At 36.5% G+C, this 27,358-nt stretch overlaps 2 protein-coding genes across 3 annotated transcripts in view; both read left to right on the forward strand.

The window, feature by feature from the left end:
- Positions 1-3,807: 3,807 nt before the first annotated feature.
- Positions 3,808-16,043, forward strand: LOC132862219 (glucose-6-phosphate 1-dehydrogenase). Its single transcript, XM_060894144.1, has 14 exons — positions 3,808-3,911; positions 4,099-4,125; positions 4,408-4,529; positions 9,019-9,056; positions 9,481-9,589; positions 9,684-9,901; positions 10,021-10,179; positions 10,278-10,403; positions 10,528-10,621; positions 11,430-11,616; positions 12,202-12,437; positions 13,808-13,884; positions 14,016-14,108; positions 14,313-16,043. Exons 2-14 carry the CDS (start codon positions 4,122-4,124, stop codon positions 14,401-14,403), a joined length of 1,554 nt encoding a protein of 517 aa, XP_060750127.1. The 5' UTR covers positions 3,808-3,911; positions 4,099-4,121; the 3' UTR covers positions 14,404-16,043.
- Positions 16,044-19,258: 3,215 nt separating this feature from the next.
- scn8aa (sodium channel, voltage gated, type VIII, alpha subunit a) overlaps positions 19,259-27,358 on the forward strand; it is a 55,358-nt gene continuing 47,258 nt past the window's right edge. For both annotated transcript variants that reach the window (XM_060893595.1, XM_060893596.1), the window contains exons 1-2: positions 19,259-19,401; positions 23,019-23,348. In XM_060893595.1, the coding sequence (XP_060749578.1) occupies positions 23,073-23,348 (276 nt within the window). In that variant the 5' untranslated portion in view covers positions 19,259-19,401; positions 23,019-23,072. The remainder of the gene's footprint in view (positions 19,402-23,018; positions 23,349-27,358) is intronic.

Raw genomic sequence — 27,358 nt, forward strand, 5'->3', positions numbered from 1 at the left:
TTAGTCCGAGAACTGAACTTTAATCTTAGTGCCCTTTAGGAGACTGTTCTGACGGACTGGATTAAGGTTTTTTTTTTTTTTTTTTTTTTTGGTTTGTTTTTTGCAAATCCATTAATTTCAATGCAGAGCTAAATGACCATTTAATTAAACTTATTAAATAGACTGTCTGTTGCCTTTATTTCTGATTATTTCACAAAATATATTATTATATTGCTGGGTATATGACTGTATATATAATGATTTAAAATGGTCCTTTTTTAATATATATTATATATTTATTATTATTATCATACATTTTTTAACAAACATTCTTGAAACATTTGCATTTCATAGCGTTGGATTGAAAATTATGTAAAGTAAAAATAAAGATCCCAATTCACTTTAGTAACATTAATAATGATCATATAGTTTTAATTGTTCACAAAGTCTTAAATCTGATCATTCTTGACAGGGAATAATTATTGGATTTAAAGTGGAACTGCTTAGAATTCAAATAAATTGGTCACCAATCGCATGCAACTATACAATCATTGAAATTTGCCATATAGGTATACAGTTTGAGATTATTAGTTGCCACGCCGAACAAATCTGGGACCACTGCAGTGCCACCGCATGCTAGCTGATACTAGATTATTCTCAATACTGCAATGGCATTGACATGCGTGTATGTGTTTATGTTAATCATGTAGTGTAAGCGTCTATTTTTCTTTTACAGCTCTTCGACAGACCAATGTTTTGTTTGTCAAGCTTATTCTTTTGTTCGTTCATTCATTGATTCGTTCATATCCAATAATTGCTTTTCCTGTTGAGGATTGCAGTGAATGCTGACAATACACACACTTCACAGGTTCAAAACCTTGTTCCTGGAGCTGAGCCCTGGTGTGTGCGTGTGTGTGTGCATGCGTGCGTGCATTATAACTTATTCTCCTCTTCCAAGAGCATCATTCCACATTCCAAAAACATCCTGGTAGGTATACTAACGCTTACGGCATTAGGCAGACATCCTTATGCAGAAGGATTTACATTTCTCATTTGTACAGCTGAGCAGTTGAGGGTTAAGGGCCTTGTTTAGGGCCCCAGTGGTGGCAGCTAGGTGGACCTGGGAGTCGAACTCATAACGTTCCCATTGGTAGCTCAACACCTTAACCGCTCGGCTACCACATGGTAGATGTGCAGCTTTACAGTATGTGCAGCTGTTCTACTTAGTCCTAGACTAAGTGTTTTTACTGTACGACTATTTCTAAAAGGTTTATTTAAAAAATAGGAGTAGAAATTCTGGAGTGGGGCAAAAATATAAGGAATCTGTGCATTTAGGGAAAATTTGGTTGAAATCTAAAATAGTACTACTATACTTAAGCCTGTTATTTCTTTTTAACATAATTCTTCCATTAAGCTACTGATCTTCTAAACTAACATTAGGTAAGTGGTTAAGAATGATTTAAAACATCAGGTAGGCAGATGGATAGAGTAACAACATAGAATGTGTTTAAAAACCCACTATATCCAGTTTTATTAATAACTGTGTTCTGGGAGGCAACCTTTTGTTCCCACAGCATAAATTATGATGTGATTTACAGTATATGAGTTTATCCCCTCTCATTTGTACATGGAATAAGGATAGAGATTACAGAGAAAAACAATCATCGATTTTTCCTTTCAGTATTAAAATTTCAGCTTATAATTCCTGACTGCTTTTGCTACTTGATGTAGTGAAGTAACAGTGAATCAATATTAATTACATTTTTTTTAAGTTATTTTTTTTAAGTAATCTTGGCACGTGCATGCAAACTTTACACTCAAATATGTGCAGCTTTGCTGTAATAAACGCAGGCGGAACCACTTTTGCTAGTCTAGCTATTAGCATGGCACAAAAATATAAAAATCTCATTAAAGCGCATACAGATAGACATTTTTGCATGTATGATGTTTATTAATTCACTAATCTACTGTAGCATAAAATGTAGCAAAACTGCTTAAATGTTATTAAAACTTTACTCATAAAATATATCTTCTGCTAAAATTCACCTCATGCGCCTCCCAACAAAAAAAATGAAAAAAGTTTCTCTACAGATTTATTTTTGAGATAAATTTACCTAGTATTTTATATTACTATTATTTATAAATACATGAAAACTTATGGTTAATGTAATCTACACATACGATGTAATACATTGATTTACAATTGTTTGCTTTTAACTGTAATATATATATATATTACATGTATGTGTATATGTGCATATACAGTATATGTATGTGTGTATGTGTATATATGTATGTGTGTATATGTATGTGTGTATATGTATATATGTATGTGTGTATATGTGTGTATGTGTATATATGTAGTGTGTATATGTATGTGTGTATATGTATATATGTATGTGTGTATATGTATGTGTGTGTATGTATATGTGTGTATGTGTATATATGTAGTGTGTATATGTATGTGTGTATGTGTGTATATGTGTGTGTATATGTATATATGTATGTGTGTATATGTATATATGTAGTGTGTATATGTGTGTATGTGTATATATGTAGTGTGTATATGTATGTGTGTGTATGTATATGTGTGTATGTGTATATATGTAGTGTGTATATGTATGTGTGTATATGTATGTGTGTGTATGTATATGTGTGTATGTGTATATATGTATATATGTGTATGTCAATGTGTGTATGCGTGTATATGTATGTGTGTATATGTATATATGTATGTGTGTATATGTAGTGTGTATATGTATGTGTGTATATGTATATATGTATGTGTGTATATGTAGTGTGTATATGTATGTGTGTATATGTATATATGTATGTGTGTATATGTATGTGTGTGTATGTATATGTGTGTATGTGTATATATGTACATATGTGTATGTTAATGTGTGTATGTGTGTATATGTATGTGTGTGTATGTATATGTGTGTATGTGTATATATGTAGTGTGTATATGTATGTGTGTATGTGTATATATGTATGTGTGTATATGTATGTGTGTATATGTATATATGTATGTGTGTATATGTATATATGTAGTGTGTATATGTGTGTATGTGTATATATGTAGTGTGTATATGTATGTGTGTGTATGTATATGTGTGTATGTGTATATATGTAGTGTGTATATGTATGTGTGTATATGTATGTGTGTGTATGTATATGTGTGTATGTGTATATATGTGTATGTCAATGTGTGTATGCGTGTATATGTATGTGTGTATATGTATATATGTATGTGTGTATATGTAGTGTGTATATGTATATATGTATGTGTGTATATGTAGTGTGTATATGTATGTGTGTATATGTATATATGTATGTGTGTATATGTATGTGTGTGTATGTATATGTGTGTATGTGTGTATATGTATATATGTATGTGTGTATATGTATGTGTGTGTATGTATATGTGTGTATGTGTATATATGTACATATGTGTATGTTAATGTGTGTATGTGTGTATATGTGTGTATATATATATAAACTTAGGAAAAGTTAAGACTGGGTTGTTTGATGCAGGTTAACCGAATTATCTGTTAGCAGCACAAGCTAACTATGCTAGCTAACACCCCTATGAGACATCAAAGATCTTGTCTATTTTCTTTCCAATTGTTTTGTTCGTAATGTCTCTATAGAGGATGTCTTTATTCTTTTAAGTCAAACAGTACAAGACTTAAAAGCAGTTGGGAAATACAAACATACCTTTAAATTGGCAGCACTGACCCCAGGACAGGGCGAGTTCGAGAGTGGCCACGCCCACAAATCATTTCATTGGCTCAGGGATGTATGGTGCTGGAGCTTGACTTCCGGGTTTTATTGTTTATATGTTCGGCTGACAGTAGCTGGGGCTTCATTAGTTCTGTTTCTTTTCCCATTTGTATAATCGTCGAGTTCTAATCCGTGACCGTGTGCATGTAAGTAGATGATTATATATTTTTTTATTCATATAGTCTTAAAAAATCCATCTATTTTAAATACAGGGCTGCAATTGTAGCATCCCAGAATGTTTGTGTATGAAAAGTCTCATTGTTTTATATGGTTTGTATAAAATAAGCTCAAGTGGTTATTATTGTGTGTGTTTGTGTGTTTTTACCTTAACAGAAGTTGCAAAACTAGCAAAAATCATGGGTAAGGAAGCATCTGAAAGTCTTTGGTGATGTGATTAAAAATGGTGTTGTTCTTGATTATGATTATGATCTTTTGCTTTTTGCACAAATTTGGGCAGTTTTCCATGACTCTCCTTCTTAGCTGTTTGTCTTCTACCTGTTTGCCTTCATTGAACAAGGCTGCTTTTTTATGCATGCAAAAGTTCTCACAGCTGAAAAAGTATGTGATGTTAATGTATGAAGCCCAGAGATCACAGAAGATGTCAGAATGAAAGATGTCCAATTGTCCAAATGCCTTTTGCAGAGAAGATGAACAACCAGCCCCTGTCTCGCTCAGAGGTGTTCGGGGAGCTGAGAAAAGAGCTTCACGAGGATAAAGAATTTCATCAGTCTGATGTCCATATCTTCATCATTATGGGTGCATCAGTAAGTTTGATTCTTTTGAACGAAAACTTTCTATCATGGATATTCTAAATGCAGTTTTAGAATAATATTTAAACAGAGAGCTTAATGTGTTCCTAAAGTACCTCAGATCATTTCCTCAGTTCATATCCACACCTTAGACCAGCTACTTGCTCTTATTTTATTTTTTTTGTACTCTTTTTATACAGAATTTTTTGTCATTTAGAGGGAAGTAGAGGTCCAGTTATGCAATAAGTGAAAAGAAAGACTTGAATGAGGAAATCTGATTAACAGAACAGAAGGGTTGAGTAACACAGTGGGAGGTTCAGCTGGAGACTCGTCATGGAACCGAATGCTCATTGGTCATGTATTATGACAACAGGCTGCTGATTGGTTAAACAATACAAAAGACCTTTTTGGACAGGATGAGGTAGATGTTTGCTCTTTCTCTAGTTAACGTATGTAAATATGCCTTGTTTCAATTATGAACACAAAAAGAGGAAAATCCCATAATTATGAAAGTGAACACTGAATATTTGAATAAAGGTGTGTGATTATTTTTTTCCCTCCCTGTAAGCAGTAAAATGTATGTACAGTAAAATGAATGTTTACCCTAGAGGGTAAAGAGGGCTTGTCTTTAATAGGTCTGGTGCTATTGAGCTCGCTTTTTGCAGCATCATTCTCAGTCAGCACTTTATCATGCAAGGAAGAAGGAAGGTCAGGTAACTATGTAACCGTAGCAGTGATCGGTCTAAGGTGTGGCATTCTGCCCAGACACACGTGACTTAATGCCTAAATAAACAGCAACTGAAAGAATTCTATCCTTTCTGTCTGGACAAATCTCTTTCAGAACTAAAACCTGGCTGTGATACTCTTAGCTGGTGAATCAGTTCTGCTTTTCTTATGTTCATTCCTCTTCTTCTTTTCTTTTTTTTAAAATTTTTTTTTTTATTTTTTATTTTTTTTTAAAGTTGACTTTTGGATCAACGTGTACCTGTTCTCAAGAAACTCAAGAAATTCGAGTGTAGCCTAAGCGACAAGGAAGAGACAAGGTGACAGTGTGGTTGTGTTGTTATAGCCTGGGAACATGTGATACAATCTCTCTTAAATCTTTTCAGTGCTTTACCTGTGTCACAAATCAGATCACTCCGGTAGTGTTACTGTAAAAGTCTTGTCAAAGCGGATTGTGGATGTGTGGTCCCTAGAAACGATGACACAAAACATGCCGTTTCTGTTAGAGGAGAGAAATACTGTATACCTTTTGCATTGATTAGATTATTGGAGGATTTCAAGGTGACAGTTGCCAGATACGTCTTCAGAATCTGATATATGTCAGATCGCTTCCATCTGATGTCCTCCCCTAAGCCATTTAATATAGAATCATATAGAAATATAGATAGATGGGCATACATGCATATCTCAAGCTGAAGAAAAACAATTACCATAACCACCAGGCCAGAGCCAGACGAGTCATTTAAAACTCATTTGGAATAATGGCTTCAAGATACAGGATCTTCAGCAGACCTTGAAACTGGTGACCAGACTGTTGACTTTGTGCAAGGCCATACAGCTTTCACAATATTCTGTACTGATAGCTTTATGCCAGGACTGTACAGGTATGTAGGCCAGCCCAGTAGTAGTCGGATTACCACAGATGGAGAGATGCGTGAAATGGGTCAGCTGCTTACAAAATCCGGTTTGGGTAAGAACGTTTGCTACACGAAGAGCTTTGTCTGTCAGGGACAGTTTTAAACACAGGAGGTCTTATTATCTGAGGCTGGAATACTGCTGTATCAGGAGATACAGTGAAAAAATATAATCGATTTTGCTCACATGAAAAAAGACTGAAGCGTTTTGCATTCACTTTGTTTAAATCTAACCCACTATTTTGAGTAAAGAGTACCTGTATTTCATTACATCTGCCTAATTTGTCAGTACAAATTATTTGTTAGTAGATGCCTAATAACTTTAAAAAATTGGGTAACATATAAACTATGTTGGGTATTGTTTTCCTAATTATTTGTTTTACGTCTGTTTTCATATTTGGCTTTAAAAAACAAAAAAATATGATTACTTAATGGCCACAAAGTTCTTCTCCAACCAGAAGTAGCAACTGGCAGAACCCAGGGTTCCCTTTTTCTATCCCTCGGTTTTTTGCTCCATCCATTCTTCTTCCAATTTTAACAATAAGCCCAGGTTCTGAGGATAAAACACATGAGGTATGACCTGCATTATCTTTACCCAGGATACAGTATCTCGATCTTGGTCTCCTCACACCAAAAACCCTCCTCAAAGAGTCACTCTAGTGCCTTCATACGGCTCTTCTTAAGGCTTGATTTTCTTTCTAGCGAGCCTTCTAAATAGTCCTCAGTTATTCAGAGCTCTTCAAATCTCCTCAAATTTACTGTACCTTTACTTTACTTTTGGCAACATTCATCATTCTCTTGCTTTGGTTTTGCACTGCGATTTGTGGGATGGTCTTGTCTAGGTATTGCTTTTTGTGTGTGTGTGTGTGTGTGTGTGGTGTGCTTGAGTTGCAACACACAGTAAAATGTCAGCAAAAAGAAACTCGTATTGATTGACTCAAATGATTTTTTTTTAAATTGAAATTGACATGCTATATTTGTCTGGATTGTTATTTTTGTCTTTCTACAAAATCTTAATACATTGGAATCAATCCAACGTTCATTAGATCAGCTACTTTCCTATGCATGTATCCTTGTATGTATTACTTTAGCTCCACCTGACTGTACCGTATAAATCAATATGTATTCGTGTATTTACTCTTATCTCATTGCAGGTTTTTGCTATTTGCTGAGGCACTTCCTCGTTTCACAGTGCATTCACTCAATTATTTCACCACTCGTTTCTTTTTCCTTCCTTCAACCTCAATATTTCACACAGAAAAAAACAAAACAGCAACATATTTTCAATGTTCAGCATTTCTGTCTTCATGTGGATTTTAATACATGAAGTGAAGCACACCAGAGCGAGACTGTTAAGCAGTCTTTGTTAAGTAACTTCTGAAAAACAGGACATGACTGATTGCATGATTACTGACAGTTTACTTCTGTAACTGTGCTTCTGTACTACGTATCATGACAGAGTTGCTCACTTCTGACTCGGCACAGTACACCGTGTAGTTTAGAACTTTTGTTTAGGATTATAAAGTCTTTTAAATGTCAGGATATTTTGTCGGTTACTATTGTTAACACTGCACTGGATTTTTACTATTTCAGCTCCTATTTGTTCTTGAAGGAGCATTTAATTGACTTAACCATCACGATAGAAACCGTACGACTTGCCAAGGAATTTTTTTTCATGAAGAAAACAGAAGTTCATATGTTGCTTCGTCTATTGCAATAAGGCAACAGATTGTCTAACTTCAGATTAAGGCCAAGTTATTATTACCTATGAGGAACTTCCAGCCATATCTTGTCTGACAGATCTGCATTTAATAACTGGACTACATCAGTACATCTGTATGATCCTGCACTGATTAGTCTTTGTTCAAAGTGAGCAGAAGTGCAAACACTGGGTGTCATTTTTCAGGCTTTTTCTAAGTGTGTGTGTATAAATGTTTGCAAGGCTAGGGGAGGTTTTGGAAGGCTGATTTTTTCTTTATTTTTTTTGTAGATGAATGACAGTCAACTGTAAATTTCTACATGATTGAAGGTCACAAGTTATTTGTTCAACCTCTTCTGAGTTGATCAGATTTGCCTGACTAACACATTCAAATAAAAATTCAATTCTAATTTTATTGGTCATATACACTGTACTATACACGGTATGATATGCACTTCAGTGTTTTTTTTTTTTGTTTTTTAACACGAATGTCCAGTGACAGAATTAAAACAGTATTTCATTTTGTAGAAGTAGAAAACTTTAAAACTGTAATATAAAGGATGTAAAAGTTTGTTGACAGGAAAATGTCTGGACTACACATGGACTAAAGTGCAGATGTACGTGTTATTCAGTGTGGTAGTTACAGATATGAAGCTAATGTATAAGAAAAATTAGATAAAACAGGATAATACAGGAACAGGAATGTAGGGGTGTGTGAATGTTGTTTAAACTGATCCTATGTATTGTTCTTGGATTAAGCTTATGCCTCTTTCACTATAACACGCAACTATTCAAACATATCATGAGAAAACGGCTTTTACGCAGCAAGGATTTAGATGTGTGTCAGTCAAACTGACAGCATACAATGCTGCTTGTTTTTTTAAACCGTCTCCTTACCCAACATGACCTTTGCAGGCAACGAAATAGAAACAGAAATATTTCCACCTAGTTTTAAGTTGTTAAAGTAAATTACTAACACGGATCATTTTCTTTCCAGAATTTTAGTCCAAGCAAAATCCTACGTTTACACTTCAAAATCATCCCACTTTTACATCACATTACATAACCTCTACTCTTATAGCACTGATTATTTACACCACTGCATGCTGTATGTTCATAAATATGTAGATTTTAATCTCTTGTTTTTTTTGTTGTTGTGTTTTTCTAGGGAGATCTGGCCAAAAAGAAGATTTATCCGACGCTTTGGTAAGAAGGTTGTGCTGTAATTTGCGTATGAATGTGTTGCCCTTTGACAATCTACAGTATCAGTATTACGTACGAGCAGTTTGACCAGGTTCACTAACACAAGCAAGAAGAAGATTCGGTGCACAGGAAGTTATCACGAAGCTACTTTAGCACAAAATTAATCTATTGTTTACTAATCTATTAATCTATTGTTTCTGCCAGATGAGGCTGGTTTGGGTTTTGGGTCTCCTGGGATTTTAAAGCACAAACCTTAACTCTAAACTCTAGCTTAATTTCCTCAGCGTTTAAACAATTTGGATGTAAATACTCTCAAATGAAACACTAATTATATTTTGTATACAACTAAAATAATGAATTTGTCATGAATGTGACTGTCACTGAACAAACACCGAAATGTTGTACATTATAGTGTCCTCTTTCTCAGGTGGTTATTCAGGGATGGTCTTCTTCCTGAACAGACCTTCTTTGTTGGCTTTGCCCGCTCTGACCTTACTGTAGATGCCATTCGGAGAGCCTGCTTGCCCCACATGAAGGTAGATGTGAGTGTGTGTGTGTGAGATGTGAGTGTGTGTGAGATGTGTGTCTGTGTGTGTGTACACTAAGGTTCCTCTGAATCCCCTTCCTCAGGTGGCAGACACTGAGGCAGACCGTCTCTCTGCCTTCTTTAGCCGTAACTCCTACATAAGTGGTAAGTATAATGATGAAGGTGCCTTCTCCAACCTGCATAGTCATCTGTTGTCTCTGCCTGGGGGTGCAGAAGCCAACCGTCTCTTCTACCTGGCCTTGCCACCCAGCATTTACCACGATGTCACCAAGAACATCCGACACCAGTGTCTGAGCTCAAAGTGAGCTTTTATTTGCTTTGCTTCTACATGCATTTAGAAATGAGCAAGGCTGTTTGCAAGTTGTGATGCTTTATAGGAGAACTTTAGAGAATGACAGCGTATGTTCTGTGGCTTGAAAGGGGGTGGAACCGGGTGATTGTTGAAAAGCCGTTTGGCCGTGACCTGCAGAGCTCTCAGGAATTGTCCGATCATCTTTCCTCTCTCTTCACCGAAGACCAAATCTACCGCATTGACCATTATCTTGGCAAGGAGATGGTGCAGAACCTCATGGTCCTAAGGTAAGTCTCTTCTGCTTCCTTTTCTTATACCTTCTGCACTGTTTTGTATCTTTGTGTCTCAAGATGTGAACTCATGTGAACTTATGGAATTTTTCCAGATTTGGAAATAGAATATTTGGTCCCATATGGAACCGAGAGAGTGTTGCCTGTGTGGTTCTGACCTTTAAAGAGCCCTTTGGAACCCAGGGTAGAGGTGGCTACTTTGATGATTTTGGCATCATCCGGTAAGATAAATCGGTGCATCGGAGCAGATCAACACATGTTCTGCTTCTTTAAGTTGCACGATTTGGCAGTTGCTAATTTGCAGGTTTTGATTCCCCTTCCTGTCTCCTTCTCACCTGTGTCCAGCGATGTCATGCAGAATCACCTTCTGCAGATGCTGAGTCTGGTTGCTATGGAGAAACCTGCTTCCACCAGTTCAGATGATGTAAGAGATGAAAAGGTAATGATCCTGCCATCTAATTAACTCTCCACTACTCCACTGATCTGCAAAAACGTATTTGTAGCCTGATGCCATATATTTTTAGCTAAATTTTTTTTTTTTGGTAATACTGTCTGAATTTAAGACTTGTGAGAAAAACCAAAGTTCATTGATGGGACCAGTAAAGTGTTTGATCCTTTGTGGTGCATCATGTTTGTGACACTGATTCACATTAGCAACATCTGCTGGTGAATTGTGCCACTGCATCTGGTAGTGATGCGTTCATCACAAGTCATGAAATGCTACTCACAATACAGTCAGCTTTCTAATGTGAACATTGAAAGGGCTTTGGTGTTGCTCTTGCAGTGAAATTCAATTCAAATGCATCAACAGGAGATTATTTCTAACATCTGAGCTGTTCTTTTGTGAGAATGGTGAGATGTATGGATGTTGGACTCCTGGATCTCAACATGAAAATGTACTGTATGTAGTCAAGTGTGTTACTGGAGACGATCGGGATAAATAAATTAAAAAGCTCATTTTAGATTTACCTGAATTTTTAGCAGAAGAATTATAAAGTAAAGCGATGCTGTAACACCAAAATTATTTCATGAGCTGTTTTTAATTCCAGCATTCTTGATGAAAACTATATAAGTAATTGATTTTGAATCTGCCCAACAACAGTGTCTACACCTTTTGATCCCTCGTTCTAAAAGGAACATTTCTAGACGCATTAGAGTGGCTAGCCATAGAGAATTGGAGCATGGAGTTTTTCTCGTCTTTTCTGTCTGTCTGTCTGATCACATGTTCCCTCTGGATCCCTCTGCAGGTGAAGGTGCTGAAGTGCATTGCTCCTGTTTCTCTCTCAGATGTGGTTTTGGGCCAATATGTAGGAGATTCAGAGGGAGAGGGCGATGCTAAGTTGGGCTACCTGGATGACCCTACTGTTCCTAAAGGATCTACACAGGCTACGTTTGCTACAGCTGTACTGTATGTCAGGAATGAACGCTGGGATGGTAAGTGATGTCTGCAGTTCTTTCTCGGGAAAATATACAAACATAAACATACATACACACGTACATAACGCCTCCTTCAGATTTAGCAAGCAGCAGTTCTAAACCTAGAAACTTAATCATGTGTGATGTAAAAATAATGTCAGTGTAGTAGCCTGACACATTTTTGTAATATGTGCTGATTTTTAAAGTGACTAACATTTTATGGTTGCAAACATGACATCAATTCAGAACATGCTAGTTTTATGTCATGGTTTTATGCCATTTTATTTACTCGTAGTCGCTCAGCTAACTCGAGTACCATCTTTAGTCTTGCACAACCAACAAAGAAAACAGGATGGATCTTTTCATCAGCCCTATATTTGCTAAAAGGGCTGAAAATATTGTAATGTTAAGCTTCCAAGCATGTAATACACAGAAACCTGTGAATGTGATGTAAGTGATCCAGAAGAAGAGAGAGGTGTTAACTGTGATTCTGATATTTTATAGTGTTTTTGTACGTATTTAAAAATCCCATTTCTTTCTTTCCCAATCTCTTTTGTGGACAATTTAAAAAAATCTCCTGTCGCAATCTTCTCCCTTTCCCAGGTGTTCCGTTTATACTGAGATGTGGGAAGGCACTGAATGAGCGGAAAGCAGAAGTGAGGCTGCAGTTTATGGATGTACCAGGAGACATCTTCAATTCACAGTGCCATAGGAACGAGCTGGTGGTGCGTGTCCAGCCCAACGAGGCTATCTATGCGAAGATGATGAGCAAGAAGCCCGGAGTCTATTTCAGCCCTGAGGAAACAGAGCTGGACCTGACCTACCGTAGCAGATACAAGGTGAGAGAGGAGAAGTTGTCCTGGCAACAAGTTGTTTTGTTGTTGTTGTTTTTTCATGCCTTTGCTTCTGAGTTGTTTATTTGTCTGTGTGTCTCATCTGAGATGTGTGTGTATATGTATGTATGTATGTATGTATGTATGTGTGTATATATATATATATTGATCGGAGGATCAGCGTTCAAACCCCAGCACTGCCAATCTGCCACTGTTGGGCCCTTGAGCAAGGCCCTTAACCCTCCCTACTCTAGTGGTGCTGTATCATAGCTGCCCCTGCGCTCCGACCCAAACCTCCTCAGTTGGGACATGTGAAGAAAAGAATTCTACTGTGTTGTAATGTATATGTACAGATGATAAAGGCTTGTAAAGATATGACCAGTAGATACAGTAAACTGATTACATTTTGATGTTCATTGAAATGCGATCAAGGTCACAGCAAGGTCAGATGTCTAAAAGAGTTTCTCTTCAATAGCTTCCTTCCTGATTGTCTGACAGAGCTGTTGTTGATGTTTATTTTCAGGACCACAATGCCCGTTTTTAACATCAGTCTGTACATTTGTCTGTGTATGCGACTGTCCATGTTTCTGCTCAGGATTTTCATTAGTGTCATATCTCAAGACCAAGGGGTTGATTGTATATGGAATTGTGATTCTAACCAGCCGATGAATCTGATCAGATTTTAGATTTAATCCAATCAAGGGCACAGCAAGGTCAAACCTCTGAAATTGTTATTTAGTTTATTCCTTTCCGATTAAAGAATATTTAAAGGATATTTCTGGCATTCAGTTTAGTAACAGAGAGGATTAGTGCTTTTGGTGGCAGTTGGTAGCTTACATAAGTGTATATGTTCATGATGGTTTAAATATAAAGACCAACATACAGTATAGAGGTAAACAGATCTTTTACCATTCCAGTGCTGGATGCTAGTAGGCTTTCCTAGCTTTAGTTTATTGCTAGTTGCCATGGGTTCACTGGTAGTACACAATGACAGTATAATGTATACAAGCACCAGCCATCTCTCCATAGTTCAGGTTTCTTCCAATTATAAGGAGTTGTAATGCATCCATGCACTTTATCATAGTCTACTAGTGACTGTAGCTTTGCCTTCTGTTGCTGGCCCATTGCCAGCCCTCAATGAAAACGGATGAATTCTGGAACCAAGATTGCTCCATCAGTAAAAATCGTTTATTTCTGTTGTAGCTTAGGAAATGGTTTTGACCAAAATCTTTTAATCCGTAATAAATTTTGACATTTTTACTTTAAGAAACAAATACATTTCACTAAACTGACAACTTCATCAGGATTTTTAGGTACTATAGAGAAAAGAAGATTAGGTCCAGTTATCTTCACATATTCTGATCTTTTTGGTTCAGGATGTCAAGCTTCCAGATGCATATGAGCGTCTGATTCTGGATGTCTTCTGTGGCAGTCAGATGCACTTTGTGCGCAGGTAAGACTTCCCATTCTTCCCATACTCCCATTCTTCTTGCTTTTAATATCTAATCAATTAATGTGCTAGTTTTCCACTACAGCAAAATACCACTATATATGACTGACTATTTTTCTCTACGTTTTTTTTAGTGATGAATTGAGGGAAGCATGGAGGATCTTCACTCCACTCCTTCATCAGATAGAAAAAGAGAAGATCGTTCCCCTTAAATATAAATATGGAAGGTAAACTATATTTGTAAAATGTATAATGTAAACTATAGCAAAAGGCATGTTTGTGCAGGTTTACTCTGAATGTTCACTTCTAGAGATTTCTGATTTAGTTGATTGAAAGAAGTGCTTAAAATCAGAAAGCCTCTTTGAAATGTTATTGTTTAATTTTATAAAATATTATTACTGTTCTTAATACATGTTGTTCTTAACCCGCAGCCGTGGACCTCCCGAGGCAGACGAATTGGCCCAGAGGGTGGGCTTCCGTTATGCGGGAACATACAAATGGACCAATCCCCACCGGCTCTGAACGGAGTAGAAATGGTCTTTGCGTGTTTGTGTGTGTGTCAGTTTATATGCAGACCAAAAGAATCTATAGACACCAACCATAAAAATAATTAACTTTTTCATATTAGACCTAGAAACTGTTCGTATATAATATCCTATGTAGTCTACAGCAATGAATTACTCTTTTAAAGAGTCATCTGTCATTCCTTTATATTTCTTTCCAAATACCTATATAGACCTAAATGGTGTGAAAAACTTATGACTGTTCTTAAAATTTGCTTTACATTCTTTTCATCGTTTTTTTTTTTTTTATATCCTTTTTTGTTCTAATCTGTAATTAAAGTACTCTATATTATATATCTATAAATAAGAGATTACATAATCACTGCTACTGGATTAAATAATTTTTTTTTCCAGTTTTGAATGTCATAAGTCTTCAGTGTTCCAGTGTTCCTTATGTTAATTCATGTCCTATTTGCATTTCTACAGAGAACAATGTTTTTATCTATCATGGACGCAACCTTCATATAAACCTTTTCACACATACAGGTCATGGGTCTGACCCTTAAACCCAAAAGCTCCACTCTTCTGAGATGGCTTTCCACTAGATTTTGGAGTGAGATTGTGGAGATTTGTGTTTATTCAGTCACAAGAACATTAGTGAACATTTCGGTTCATAACAAAGGTGTTCAGGTTCAAGGTTGAGGTCGGGAACTCGGGCCACTTGAGTTCTTCCCCACCAACCTTGGGAAATCTCTTTATATACCTCACTGCATTGGCATGATGAAACGGATGCAATGCTGTTTATTTCCAGAGAAGAAACTGTAATGCTATAGCATATACAGTAAAGACATTCTAAGCAATAGTATGTTTCCAATTTTGTAGCAACAGTTTATGGTTGTGAAGATCTGGTGTCCAAATACTGTATGTTTGGGCATGACGTACAGTATATTAAACAGATTTTCAGCTGTAAGATCACAGATAACAAAACCATATGTCCTTTAACTTCACTTTGTATGCTAAACTTTGATTTAGTATTTAAAGTTCCCCTCGTGACGTTGCATACATGATGGCGTGTGACCGTGATTAGTGTAAGTACTAAAGAGTCTTAAGACTTTTACCTTTTTTTTTTTTAGTTTACAGTAAATATGTTGCTAAATGTTCTTAAAAGCTTTTTCAACATAAACAGCTATTGGTTTATATTTTCTTAATATGGGGGTTATTCAAAATTTATTATTTTTATGCATTAGCTGAAAATTCGATTGGTGTTTTAACAACTAGTGTCAGTTGGTCTGTATATCTGTTACTATATTTTATTAAAAAAGACTAACTTTAAAGATGGAAAATATTTAGTTTTTTATAAATTGGTACATATTTGCTGGAGAGGTTTTTAGAAATGCTGTTAATGAGACTCCATTCCAAGTTTATCACTGAATGTGCTTACGTCAGTCTTTTTTTTTTACATCTAAAACCTTGGTGTTCGATAGATAAATAGATACTAAGCGAGATATTGTAGTTTAACTCTGTAACAGATTAGGCTTTTTTGTTATTTATCTATTCATGTTCATCTTTAAATTCTCTCTTTTCAATTTCAGTTACATATTTACTTACATATTTAGCATTGTCTTGATAACGGTTATTAAAGTTTAATTAGCAAAGCAATTGTGAATTGTCTTTTGTTTCTTTTTCCTTCTTTTTTTTTTTTTTTTTCTTTTACAGTGCTTGCAAAACAAAAATAAACACCCTCTCAATGTGAAATTCCCCAAACACAAATACAAATGCCCCCTCAATGTAAAATACCCTGAATACACAAAACAATACCACTTCAATACTAAATCCCCCAAGCACCAGCACGGATCAGTCATAATGCCCCAAACCCAGTGACAAAAGTACAAAACCCAACATCAAAAGTAAATACTGCTAAATTCCCCAAACATAATAGATATTCTCCAAAACCCCCAAAAACAATTGCTACTACTAGGATTTTCACATACATGGTTTCAGTCTACTCTTAGGGTTGAACTTAAATAATGATCAAAACCACTGGCTGCCACATATCAATCAAATCTAATAAGGTGGAAACACAAACATCTGTAACATGATTGAGCAATCACTGAGCAATCATCACAAAAGTATTTTCATCTATGATCTCTATATCGTTTAATGGAACTTGGCTATAACTGGCCACTAGGGGCACTGTTTATGAGCAGTGCTTGGACCCCACAGATCACCACCTGTGTCCTCTTCCTCCCCCTCCTTCTCTTCCTCCTCCTCAGCTGGTAGTACTTCCTCCTGCCACTCAGCCAGGAGAGATAAGCCCGATCATCTGCCTAATGGTGGGGCTATTTTTAATAGCACATTTTATTTTTGGCCCATATTTCATAAACTGTAAGCCCTAAAGTAAAATACTTTTTTTTTCGTACTTATTCATTGGGTCACTTAATTTCTATTATATTTTCATTTGATTTATTGCATTTTATGTATTTTCCTTTATGCTGTGTTTTATTTGACTTGTTTCTTTCTAAAACACACTGAGCTGGATTTTAATTTATGAAAATGTCTATATAAATGAAGCTGATCATAACGATGATGAAGATGATAATGATGGTATTATTATTGTTTAAAGCAAATTTTGTGTGAATGTGTGTATTGTCAACCAGTAAAATAACTGATTTGGATAAACTGACCTCTAAAAAAGAGGAATGAGATAATAATAATAATTCTTACTAATTCTAATCTAATTTTGTCTGTTTAACCCTAAAGTATAATTACATTTAGAAGAACCTGTACAGGATCCATGTCAAACAATACAAGAGATCAGAAACCTCAGAAACTCAGCAAGGTCTCTTCATCTACGATTACAGTAAATTATATCAGATCAACATAGCTGCTGATAACATGCATCAAAAAATAGCATACCTTACCTTTATACTGTATATTCAAATATTTGCTTTAGATTGAGAGACATACAGACATATTAGCTTGTTAAATATATTAAATTGGTTATACTGATTTATTTTGTTTTGAGGAGGAAGATATACATTATTCATGACAATTAGCTGGCTAAATTGTTGCTCAATGCAAAGAGGAAAGAAAATTGAGCAATTTTTAAACCTCCAGGTTAAGTTGAATTCAGCATTAGTATACCTAATAAACTGAACATTTAAGATTGAAGTAGAAGTCATAATTAATAATAATAACAATAATGATAATAATAATAATAATAAATGTATAATGCATTTGTATATATGCATATAATGCATATATACTGTATATGACCGTCTAGTGTCAAATCACTAGCCAGATTAAGAATTGACTTTGTAAAGAGAGCTTTATTTGAGGACATGTATAATAAGTATATCGGCTATGTTTAGGGTCTTGAATTTGAGTCTGAGTACAAACCTTTAGACATTGAGCTGTAACCCTGAGCTATCAGGAGCTGAAGGTGAGCGTCCTTTCTTCAATGTCATTTGTGTACACAGGCTGAATGCGAGCAGACGGTGGAGAGTAGAGGTGCAGGATTGCCAAATCATTGTCATGATTTTTTTCGTCATCGCCTTCGTGACTAATATTATTTCCCACAGCTCGCTGCTGGACAGCACGCTCAATGTTTGACTCAGTGTGCAGTGTGACATCCAGCTGCAGTCTCGACGTGTCCCTGCAGCACAGCAGGTGAAGCCAAGCTAACCAGCCTGACTGTATGGCAGAAACCAGAGCAGTGTTGTACATTTTTAGAATATTTGGTGGTAGTGCAGTGTTTCATATACTATAAAGGACACCGTACTATAAATATACACAAGGACACAGCAAAATGAGACACCTATCTAGCAAGAATCAGACATTTAACATATACTTCAGATCACAGTGAACAATCTATCACATATTATGCCATGTACACATATATGCAGGGTTTGCAGCAGGAGAAGTTTAGGGATCAGTCCTGATCTTGGGCTCTTCTATGCTTGGGTTCTTCTACAAATTTTCCTTAGGGCATGTAAGGGTTGGGGAATGAGGAGTTCTGCGATGTATTGGAATCCCATCCAACCTTACACCCTGTCTCCCAGGGATAGACTCAACAACCCTGACTAAGATAAAGCTCTTACTGTGCATAAATAAATAAAATCTGTAGAATAGTTATCACAAAAGGACTTGATGCTAGTACAAAGCTAGTACATTACATTAAGCTCAGTAACCTTATTGTCCAAGTCCACTAGACCAAACATAGTAGCCCCTTCAAGTGTAAAAAAATATCCATTGATAGGGATATTTTTGAACAAACAAAATATTTGTTTATAAAATAGGGACATTATTTAACTGTATATTTATTTATTATATTATATTCATGGCACTTTTTGAGCTCAATCATTAGATTCTAGTTGACATTTTCAGTATAACGAGGTTGTGATTTTCACCACAGAAATCACATCATCACTTTGACATCCATGACTCTATTTTGACAAATATAGCAATTATGTTTTATTGTTTTGATTCCCATAAAATGTTCAGAGGTAAATCTTAAACCTTTGACTACTCTTGCTGTCAAAGTTTATTCTAACCTCTGTTGATTGAAAATGAAGATTGCACATTTTTTGTCCTGGGTACTCTATGATCCCTTTAGAATCCAGCTGGCAATTTCTTGTGAGTCATTTGGACCGATTCCCGTTGGCGCTGTGAATCATATTCATACATTCATTCATTCGTTCATTCTTCATTCATTCAAGATTCGCTCCATCACGCAGCTGCTTGTCTCCAATAGTTTTTCCCATATTTCGAATAAAGATCATTTCGATTTGAAGCCCATATTAATTTTTTGAGTCAAGGACTGAGCTGTAAGGAAAGCAGTGAAGAGCTTCTTGCTTTGGGATGAGCTCAGGCGTTATCAGTGCAGAGTAAATACACGCACACTGGGAGGGAAGGTGGGAAAGGAGCCGCAATATGGCGGACAGCGCCGTTTCTCTTCAGTGTTTCCGACGTCCGCAGTCCTACCGTGCGTTTTAGGATAGCTGTTAATGTTTAACAAGTAAGTGCTCTGTTTAGATGTATTCTTCACTTCTATTTATCTCATTCATCAAGCCAAGTCAAAATGTCGCATGGTTTTATTTTATGGTAAGCGCGTCTTGGGCATTTCTTCACAGCATCACTTGGAATTAGGATTTGTTTTTGTTTTTTTTTTAAATCCGTGTTATTGATCGTTTTGTGTCGATCATCCTTTCTAAATGTGAATTAGACATGCATGCACTGGTGGCATTTTAGCAAGAGCTTGCATTTCAGCTTAAATATAGATACAGGTATGGATATTTGCTATTAATATGTTAGGATTTTGTGTGCATTACATAAGCAGTTAGGTGACTCGTAGCCTACAAAAGTGGGGAAAGCCTGCCTTTGGATGGCGCTGGTTCACACAGATGTATTTATTCGGACACGTTGGTATTTTGTTTTTTTAGGGAAAATCCTAGTGCACAAGATTGTAACCGAAAATTCCACATGTGACACTATTGATATAGTCATTTTAGGAAAAAAAATAGAAAATAATTGCGATATCTTGAGTTGTCAAACGTGGCCTGGAATATTTTTGCCGATTTGTTGAAATAGCAGCTATTGGAATTATGTGGTTTTTATTAAGACACTTGGTAACACGAGAAAATGAATGCTTCCACTAAGCAATGTAGGATTTTGATGATATTTCTCTGAGCTGTCGCTTTTGCATAGGTGAGTATCGATATAACGATTGGCACTCGGTGTATCGGTGCGTCCCTGGCTGCAGTGTGCAGTGGAGTCGGTGAGGGGCGGACGTAGCGGGTGTGGTAGGCAGCAGCGTTTTCCCTCCTCAACAAATAACCTCCTTTACATCGTCGTTCACTTCTCCTGCAGGATCGTCTGGGTTTTTTTTTACCCGTGCCTTACGTTACCCAAGACGCTGCTTTTATCCAGCATTATCTTTTTACACGACAGAAACAGGCTCCGCCGAGACCAAACCGCCCTACTGCAGCATTTCGGTTTTGATTTTTCGTCAAGACAATCATTGATGAAATCCTATATATGGATGCGCATTTTCAGTCCTTTGGCCATGTAGAGGAGGAAGTGTGTCCGAGATGATCTGTGCGACCTCTCTAATGGTGCTTAACTAATCTGATCAACAGATATGCAGGCATTTCGGTGAAAGCAAGGTAAGAAGAGTGTCGGGATGTAATTGCGCATCGAGTGCGATTTTGATTTGGATAAACCTGCAGCCTCAGTGGGATGGACAGAAATACTGATTTGGCTGATGTTAACGGTGATTTATAAATACAGAACTCTCCGTGTTTAATCAGACGCATGGGAATGCATGAGTAATGCACCTTCAGCATTTACAGCATCACTGTTGGATTACATCCCTCATTGCGCTGGGTTAAAAAAAGTCTCGTTACGCTATTACGTTGCACAGTAAGCTGTGCTAGAGAAATTGGAGCGAATTAAAATACACTGATCTGATCTGCACATAGATGACGACAAAGTTATCAACCTGACGTCATATAATGCATTAAAGTTTTTATTTTTTTTTTTAAAAGCAGACTGCATTTCTGAACCAAGCGAATAACATTTTATGTCCAGCGTCACGATGTCTGCTTTAGTGAGTGGTGCTGAACAGACAGCTCCCTTCCGATACAGAGGCCTATAGAGCCGAGATATCCAAATATGTCACTAATATATTGCGTATATTTTATTTCATGTTCAGAAGTATAATCACCACAAATATATTTCTACACAATATAATCGTTGCAGTTTTGCAAATGCACATTGCTGAGCCATGTGATGTGCCATGATTAAACAATGACCTCCAAGTTTCGTTTTAACCAAAACGATTAGCACATGTTGGAATAATGAGAGAGAAGGCTATAAATTGTGTGATTCATCTATCCCAGATTCATTCATCTGCACTCTGAGATTAGTCAGGATGCCCACAGCACTCAATAAACCATTTAGTGCTTGGCTGGAGGCCTTATTTGCATATTGCAGGCTTAAGTGTTAACTAACAAATAGTAAATCATAGTGTCCTCTGTTCTGCTTATTTAAGATGCTGATCTTAATCTAAATGTCTGCTCTACTGTTGATTCATTTTTTTTTTTTTACAGCTATAAAGAATATTATGTTTTTTTATTCTGCATATGGTATTATCTTCGTCTCTAGTGTTTTATTTTCACTGGAATATGCATGATCCTCAACAAAGCAAAGTATTTTTTTCCAAATCTGTTCTTATCTTAAATATTCACATTCTTTTCATACTTTCATTCTTTTTATACTCAATATTCATTATTCTTTTTAAAGTATATTATGTCATGCCTTTTAACTTATAAGCTCAAGGCTACACTTACATTACATACTTTGTAGACAAAAGAGCAGTGTTATAATGTGTCATAACCTTTAATATGTTCTCATTAGCAAAATAAGAGGTTCTTAAATGCTTCTTGGTGCTTAAATCAGAGTCATCATTTTGTCTTCTCATTTTTAGATGATGTTTGATCATTAGGTCTTTTCCCAGTTTAGTTGATATATTGGATGTGCATAATGACTACTACACTACACAAATAATCAGCAAATAATCAGACTAATGTTGTTTCATGACTTTTGACCAAATATTTACATACAGTGAAAACAATCACTGATATTCGATACCTAGAGAAGATAGACAGCTGACAGGACAGTGTGCTTTACGCTGTATTTACTGTGGAAAATAACCAGATATACAGATACACACACACACACACACACACACACACACACACACACACACACACACACACACAAATACGACTATATGCCATGCATTTCTGTACTGTATAGGTTAGAGTTCATTATGTTTACTGTAATACTAATAAAATTTTTATTTGGATCCTATTTTATTCTAACTGAATTTGCTACTGTGAGGTTGCTTAATGATAGTAATCAGTGGTGTATTGATGTTGGTCTGGTTAAATTTCTAGCTTGTAACTGCCTGACCAGAGCTTGTTGATTTATGATTCAGCAATAAATGCATCACATAGAAGATGGCTAGCTTTAAAACAGTCATGCCATTCCCTATTTCAATACCATTCCACAGGGCCATTGAAATAAGCAGTGCTCATGTCTATGGATTATTGAGGCTTATTATTATTAGAACGAAGAAACATACAAGACCTGCCTATAAATGTATCATCTATAGAGTATAAGTAAATCTCCAGCAGGCCTTTGTAGCTGAATTTTATATATATATATATAAAGGTATGAGTCAGACACAGATCGAGTGCTTTGTCCTTTTTAAGTCTCTCTTCTTTTAGCTACAATGTGTTTACTGAACTGTAGGCTATTATTTTTAGTCTAATGGGACCCGTTTTAATGCAAGTCTGATATCTAGCTATAAGGTTTGCTAATCTTTACATGTCTGCATGTCGATTTTGATTACACAATCTCTTATTCATCTCATTGTTACTCAATTGTGTATACAAAATATAAAAGTAGATCCTTTATCATCATTAGTGCAAAATAGTGCTCTTCCTTTGAAGTTACATAATACCATCATTGACAATCTAAATCCACATCTTGCATATTATTTCAAATATCATGGATTAAAATGATCTGATTTGGGATTGATAACCAGCTTTTCTGTTCTCTTTCCCAAAGCTCACTGCCCTAGTTGGTCCCTAACTAAAGAAGCAGTCGCTGCAGGATGAAAACATGGCTGCAGCCCTTTTTGCACCGCCAGGACCTGACAGCTTCAGATACTTTAGCCCGGAGGCTCTGGCTAACATTGAGAGGCGTATCGCTGAGGAAAAAGCCAAGCCTCCACCCAAGCCAGACAGCAGTTATCGTGATGATGATGACAAGGACAAGCCCAGACCCAACACTGACCTGGAAGCGGGCAAAAACCTGCCCTTCATCTACGGCGACATTCCTTCTGGAATGGTGGCGACACCACTGGAGGACATCGATCCTTTCTACATGAATCAGAAAGTGAGTGATTGAGTTCCAAAGCTTGTGGATTTTCTACTTTTATGTGTAAGATCCATATTTCACACAGCAGTGTAGGCCAGACAGCTGTAGCTTAATTTTCTGCTCACTTTGCTTGTCTAAAGGTCGACCTGACCTTGTTGGATAGGAATCAAGCATCTTTGTCATAGAAAAGGATAGATTTGCAGCTCAGCCTCTATAAAATGTGTTATGTAGTGGTTTGGTTACTTAAAAAATGAACTTGGTTTTATGTAAAAATGCTACTTTTTTTTTTACTATTTATTGCTTAGAATACTGTACAGTTCTGTACTATTTTAAAATATATAGATATCTCTGCAGTAAAATCCATATTTTAAAACAATAAAATACACATGTATATGGAATAAAATACATATCTCTATAGACTACTGTCCACATCCCTGTAGAGTAAAATAATACTAAAATACTTATAGTACAGTACAGTATAGTATAGTATGTTGTCGTATAAAATACAGACCTCTTAAGAATAAATATTATATCTTTTTATAATAAATCCTTGTTTTGTACAGCCCATTCCAAATTTATCCCCTTTGCTGTTTTAATAACCTTTACTCTTCTGGGAAGGCTGTGAGGATTTGTGTTCATTCAGCTACAAGAGCATTAGTGAGATCAGGCTTTGGTGTTAGGTGAAGAGATCTGGGGTGCAGTCAGTGTTCCGGTTCATTCCAAAGGTGTTCATTGGGCTCTGAGCAGGACACTGCTACAACCTTAACACACCATGTCTTCAAGTCTCCTCGCTTTGTGTACAGGAGCATTGTCATGCTGGAACAGGTTTGGGCTTCTTAATTCCAGTGAAGGGAAATTATAATGCTACAAGACACAAAGACATTCTGTACATTTGTGTGCTTTGAACTATTTGGCAACAGTTTGTGGAAGAAGCACATGTAGGTTTGATGGTCAGATGTCCACATAGTGTATTCTGTTATATTTAGTTAATTTGTGTGTGTGTGTTTTTTTTTTTTATATATAAATCTGTGTAAAGTGTGTAAAGATGTTCTCTTTGGGCTTTTCATAGATCCTTGTAAGAACCATTTTGAGCTTTAGTTAATGCTCAGTGAATGCATATATGTTAACAATTCTAAAACTGAGTTTTATTTTGTATCTTACTGTAGGACATTTTGGGCTTCATACTCATTTAAATGTGTCATACAATCTGCCATACACCTCTTCCTGCTGAACAAACAATTGTGTTTACTCTGGAGCATACAGAGTATTTTTTTAAAAATACAGTTACTCTGATATGATTAGATCTTACATATTCTCTTGGAATGCTGCAGTAAGATGTGCTGTTTGAATGTATATGGCCACATCTCTGCACGTGTCCCTGCATATGGCAACATCTCTGCACATATCCAATTAGTATCTTCTTCTTCTTCTTTCGGCTTTTCCCTTCAGGGGTCGCCACAGCGAATCATCTCTCTCCACCTAACCCTATCTTCTGCATCCTCAACACTTGCACATATCCAATTAGTATGATGTTTTATAAAAAAAAAAAAAAACAAGACTTGCATTTCTGGTTATTTTTCTGGTAAATTTGTCTTTTTCTAAGACTCCAGTTTAACTTCTACGTTCATGGTTGGAATTGGAAGTGTAGCGATGCTTGTATCAACTCTCACACTGTAAGCTGGTGGCTCTGGGGCTTTGGGAGAAGGTCAGCAGTAGACTGTTGAAGCACTGTTGTTCCAGATGGCAGACTTTAATAATTGTTCTTTCTCTAATCTAATTCTAATAGAAAAGTTGGTGAATAAAGAAGTTGCCTACTATTGTTTTTTTTTCCAGTCCCAGTACAGAACAGGACAATGATTAAAAAAAGGCTTCTCTATGTTTTGCCATAGAGTAAAGAAGTTATAATATATAGACACTTGTAGTGGAAGCCAGCCATATTAAACTACAGCTAAATAGTAGCTACTAACATTCTAGCCAGTCTATAGTCACCTACCAGGAAAGCTGCTTTTTGAGCTTTCTAGTTAATATGATCATTTTTGTGCAACTCAAAAAGAAGCCCATAAACCAAAGGTACACTGCATCAACACAAATCAGTAAGGAAGTTAATTTAAAATATTGTTAAATTACATTTGTTTTTAATGTTCATTGAGTTAGAAAAGCTTTTAGCTTCTTCACCATGATGCCAGTACTTAGTGAATTGGCAAACTGAAAAAAAAAAGGCCTTAAAATTATACAATTACTTATCAGTTTTAGTCAGTTTATTTTAATTTGAGTGTCATGACATTTATATAAGTTAAATCTTTTATTAGCTATGAAATGATTCACTGTATAAGTAGCTTCTGTTTTGCCTGATCACTATTGCTATGATAAAGCTAACATCTGCTATCAGACCTAGTTTTGCTAATGCTAAGCTAAGGATTATGGCTATTGTCTTTGAAATCAGTTTGAAACTAGACCATTTCAGCTAGAGATTATATTTATATATTTTTACTTATACTGTGCACTCTGCACGGGTTATGTCAGTGTATTGATTTCTGCATCTGCTAACTGGCAAATTAGCTAACACACTATGCATTAACTAACTTCTAAATATACTAGGGCAAGGATATTTATCTGCCTTATCTGCCTCTGTACACTGTTGCACCATTTTGTTCTTCTTCTTGATGAACGGTTCTTGTTTGAATACATCTTTAATAAAAACCTGACACGTTAGCAATATGATAATAGGATACAGCCATTTATACACACACACACACACATACACACACACACACACGCACACACACACATACCTTGTTACTCTGTTTTGATCATTACTCATTGGAATGTAGTCGCAATGAAACAATGAGAGATTTTGTCAAATGAAGTTGTTTATCACGTAGCACATCTTTCTGGTGCAGTATAGTTCATTATCTTGAGGTTTTGCAGCTCTGGAGTAAAATACATCTATAATGACTGTTTTGCGTACTCTGACTAGATTGTTTTTTCCAGGTTTGAGGGCCTGTATTGTCTTCCTTGTCTTTGAGAGAGCTGTGGGTTGGTGCTAAGTGCACCCAATGAAGCCTCAGTAGATCTGCAATGTCGACCTGTCCTAAATAATGCATAGAGCTGTGTGCGAATGTTATGTATGTATCTCTCGCTCTTTCTCTCTCTCTTTCTCTCTCTCTCATCCTCTCTCTCCCTCATTCTCTTCAGTGTCTCTCGCCCACACTCTCCCTCTTTCTATCTCCCTCTCTTTATCCCACTCTCATGGTGTGCATGCTTCCTGTTATGCAACTTCTCTGCCTACTGCACAAAGAAGATGATTGCCATCTCCCGGTGAAACCCTTTGCTGAAAAATCACTGGCAGAGGTTTTGTCTGAATTACCCAGAACGTCTATGACTGGAATGATCCACAATCAGAACCTGTTAAATTTCCCTTTCATCTCATTTGATATTCAGCTTAGGGTTTGAAAATCAAAGCATTGTAGTGATATGATCTAGGCCTCACCCTCATTTATCACCTGATATGTTTCTATTGTCACAGCAGTAGTAGGCTTTCATTGTAGTTTGTTTTCCACGCAGCAAGCTCGGTGCGCTCCAGTGAAACACGACTCCCTGCTCTTTTCAACCTGCTCTTTACACAGTGAGTGCAGTGCAGGACTTGTGGCCAGCAGCTTTTACAGCCTCTTAGAGACAAGTCAGGCCCATTACACTGTCAGCAACAATTAGGCCTGGAGGCTGGCTGGGTGCAGGAGCAGCTGATCTAACTGCAGCCCGAGTGTTCATGAAGACATCGGTCGCTAGTTTGGTGGGGGTTGTCTTGTTGAGGTGGATAGATAGAGGGAGGGGATTACACAGAATATACTTTATCTTGGTGTTTGGCTCAGGCTTTGTCAAATTATCCACTTCTCTGCATGAGATGACGCAGCACTTTAAAATTGCACAGGGCTTAGCGCCACCAAGTGTTAGGATATGTTAGCTCAGGAAAATAGATTTTGTTTTATATTTATTCCATTCCCATTATTCCATTATTTTATACTTCTGTA

Source organism: Tachysurus vachellii, chromosome 19, assembly GCF_030014155.1.
Source record: "Tachysurus vachellii isolate PV-2020 chromosome 19, HZAU_Pvac_v1, whole genome shotgun sequence".
NCBI classification, from domain to species: Eukaryota; Metazoa; Chordata; class Actinopteri; order Siluriformes; family Bagridae; genus Tachysurus; species Tachysurus vachellii.